The sequence below is a fragment of the Perkinsus marinus genome, assembly GCF_000006405.1.
Source record: "Perkinsus marinus ATCC 50983 genomic scaffold scf_1104296977064, whole genome shotgun sequence".
Taxonomy (NCBI): domain Eukaryota; phylum Perkinsozoa; order Perkinsida; family Perkinsidae; genus Perkinsus; species Perkinsus marinus.
This window is the reverse complement of record NW_003200286.1, coordinates 171,389-173,881: the sequence shown is the minus strand read 5'-3', so window position 1 is coordinate 173,881 and position 2,493 is coordinate 171,389. Positions and strand designations below refer to the sequence as shown.

General features: G+C 45.7%; 1 protein-coding gene across 1 annotated transcript in view; it reads left to right on the top strand.

Moving 5' to 3' along the window:
• Nucleotides 1-2,493, top strand: part of Pmar_PMAR024699 (conserved hypothetical protein) — a gene marked incomplete at both ends in the record, with an annotated part of 10,087 nt that overhangs the window by 5,200 nt on the left and 2,394 nt on the right. The window contains 7 exons of the mRNA XM_002764495.1: nucleotides 54-134; nucleotides 190-362; nucleotides 671-747; nucleotides 808-968; nucleotides 1,436-1,628; nucleotides 1,837-1,912; nucleotides 2,279-2,367. Of these exons, the coding sequence (XP_002764541.1) occupies nucleotides 54-134; nucleotides 190-362; nucleotides 671-747; nucleotides 808-968; nucleotides 1,436-1,628; nucleotides 1,837-1,912; nucleotides 2,279-2,367 (850 nt within the window). The remainder of the gene's footprint in view (nucleotides 1-53; nucleotides 135-189; nucleotides 363-670; nucleotides 748-807; nucleotides 969-1,435; nucleotides 1,629-1,836; nucleotides 1,913-2,278; nucleotides 2,368-2,493) is intronic.

Here is a 2,493-nt window from a genome sequence, read left to right as displayed (position 1 = left end):
CTTGTGGGAATATGAAGAAGTCCTCCTCGCTGAGTATAGTTGTTTGTTTTCAGAGCCATCACTGACACTCTGGTGGTTCGGCTGGTGCCGGTGGTCCAAGCAATGGTAGAGATCTCGGCGATGAGGGAGTGGTTGTAGGTTTGAGGTCTCGGGTTCGATTCCTCGTTGGTGCATTTCGTTGAACCTCAGGCCGACTTGTATGAGTATGGTGGAGTTGCTGCGCTGTCTGGTGCAGGCACTTGATCAACGATGCAATGCAATGTACCAGGTGCCTTATTTTGATGGGGAAAGGGTAGTGTGGGAGATTGGCGGCGCGGTTATGATGTTAGTTTCTCACAGTGGAGACCCGGGATCGAACCTCGGTATGTTCTTGATGGATTTTATCTCAATTTTTAGGCTCGACATGCTACTAAGAACAAGCCTAACACTGCTACCGCCTTCAAGGACTTCCTTAACTCTGATAAAACTGGGAAGGACCGAAAGGGTAGGACTGTATTCGATTGTATATCATCCAATCTGTCATCCGCCCTACCTATACGTTCCTCGGGATGCAGCTCGATATTGAATAGAGTTCAGTTGCATGCTGATCAAACGTTTATCATCCGTATGATGAGAGGAATCCCCCTGCTGGGTGAATCCACATCTTCAACTTGTCTAACTCTGTGCTTAGGTTGTGCCGACATGAACGAACAGGAGCTTGCTGATGTTGAGGCGTTTGTCCAACATGTGACGAGGATGAAAATTGAGGTTAGTTGCAAATCGATTACGAGGGCGAGCGCTTTTTACAAAGTTTGCTATTGCTTGCAGACTAAGGTTGAGGTTGTTGATGAGAATGAGATTGTTGAGGGTGACGTTGGAACTCTGGTGATAAAATTGGATCGCGAGAATCTGCAGAAGGGCGAGGCGGCTGGACCAGTGCATGCACCGTATTATCCTAGAGCTAAATTCGAGGAGTGGTGGATTTTCTTGTAAGCATGGGAGAGGTCGTGGGTTCAATTCTGGGAAGGGGTATTTGCGATGCTTGCATATATAGTGCGAAGCAAACAGTTATGCATATCTAGATTTTCGAGATGGCTTTCTTCAATTCGAGAGTAATACGAATATAGGCTACGGAACGCTTCTAAAACGTTGGTGTCAATCGATTCACATTGTTATCATGTTGGTATTACTCAAAGTTGACTTTCGGAGGTGTTGAAAATATTACTTTGCATAATAACGGTTTGGTTTTTCACACTGTAGTCATTAATCATACACTGCTAGGAAGAATACAAGTATCAAAAGTTGGGGACAGAAAATTGTGTACGACATTTCCTCATACACTTCTTACCATCAACTTTTATGCCGAATGAACCACTTTTGTGCTATCCTGCCGGTTCGCGGAGCGCTGATGTTGCTGCTTATGATGATGGGGAATTGCATGCAACCTCTCCTGCAGATTGGACGGCCACAGTGGGCGTTTTATGGCTATGGAACGATATCGATCGTTGGAGAAGGAGGGAGAGGTGAAGATCCTGTTCCCGATCCGCGAGGCTGGCAAGCATCAGTTTATGCTGCAAATCATGTGCGATTCGTACGCTGGTCTGGACCAGCGCATACCAGTTGAGTTTACTGCGTTGAAGAAGGATGAGGTGAGGAGATCAGCTTTGAGGGAAAGCCTTCCACAAGGGGGAAGAATGTTGCTAATGTGATGATGACATTTACATGGGAAACTGATTGAAGAATGTGTTCCTAGCCATCCGTGGAAAATTCAAAATGAGTTCTCCTCCGGGAACATTACAGGTTCCTGGATGATTTCCTGAGTAGGATCGTCGTAGATGTTGATAACTGAATGCTTAGGTTAAGCGCGAGGTGATTATACATCAAGAGGATGTTGATATAGATCTGGCTCCATCTCTGTTCCAGCAAATGATGGGTGAGTGTGTGGTAGAATTGACAGGTGCAGGGGTCGAACCGGGGACCTCCTTGCTTTGGGGGGGAGGGGGAATATGCACATGGTCAACCATGTGTGTTGGTGGCAAAACAAAAATTGTGAGGAAATTTCGGGAAATTCTCATTGATTTCTGTATATTTTCAACGAATTCATATGTAAACTTCAATAATTAGTGAGAGAACGTCTGAACTCAGCCGAGAAAAGCAAAAATAACTTCCAACACTGGAGTTTCACCCGCGATGTGAGAAACATATTTTCCGATCACTGCATATCACCGCGAATATCGCGTTTTTCACCGAGTATTACGCCACTTCACGTAAAACGCGTGAAACTCCACTGTCCATGCAGGTGCCGAGGTGGACTCGGACGATGAATACGAATCGGATGACGAAGAGGAAGATAAGAAGCCCAAGCCTCAGACAGAATCACCACCGAGTGTGAGCGACCAGGACGACTGATGTGGTGTTCATATTTGTCAAGAGCGTTGAGGAAAAGCAAGATTTGGCAAGATAGCAAGATTTACTTGATCAGTCTCGACATTGGTAGTCGTAACAAGCATACAC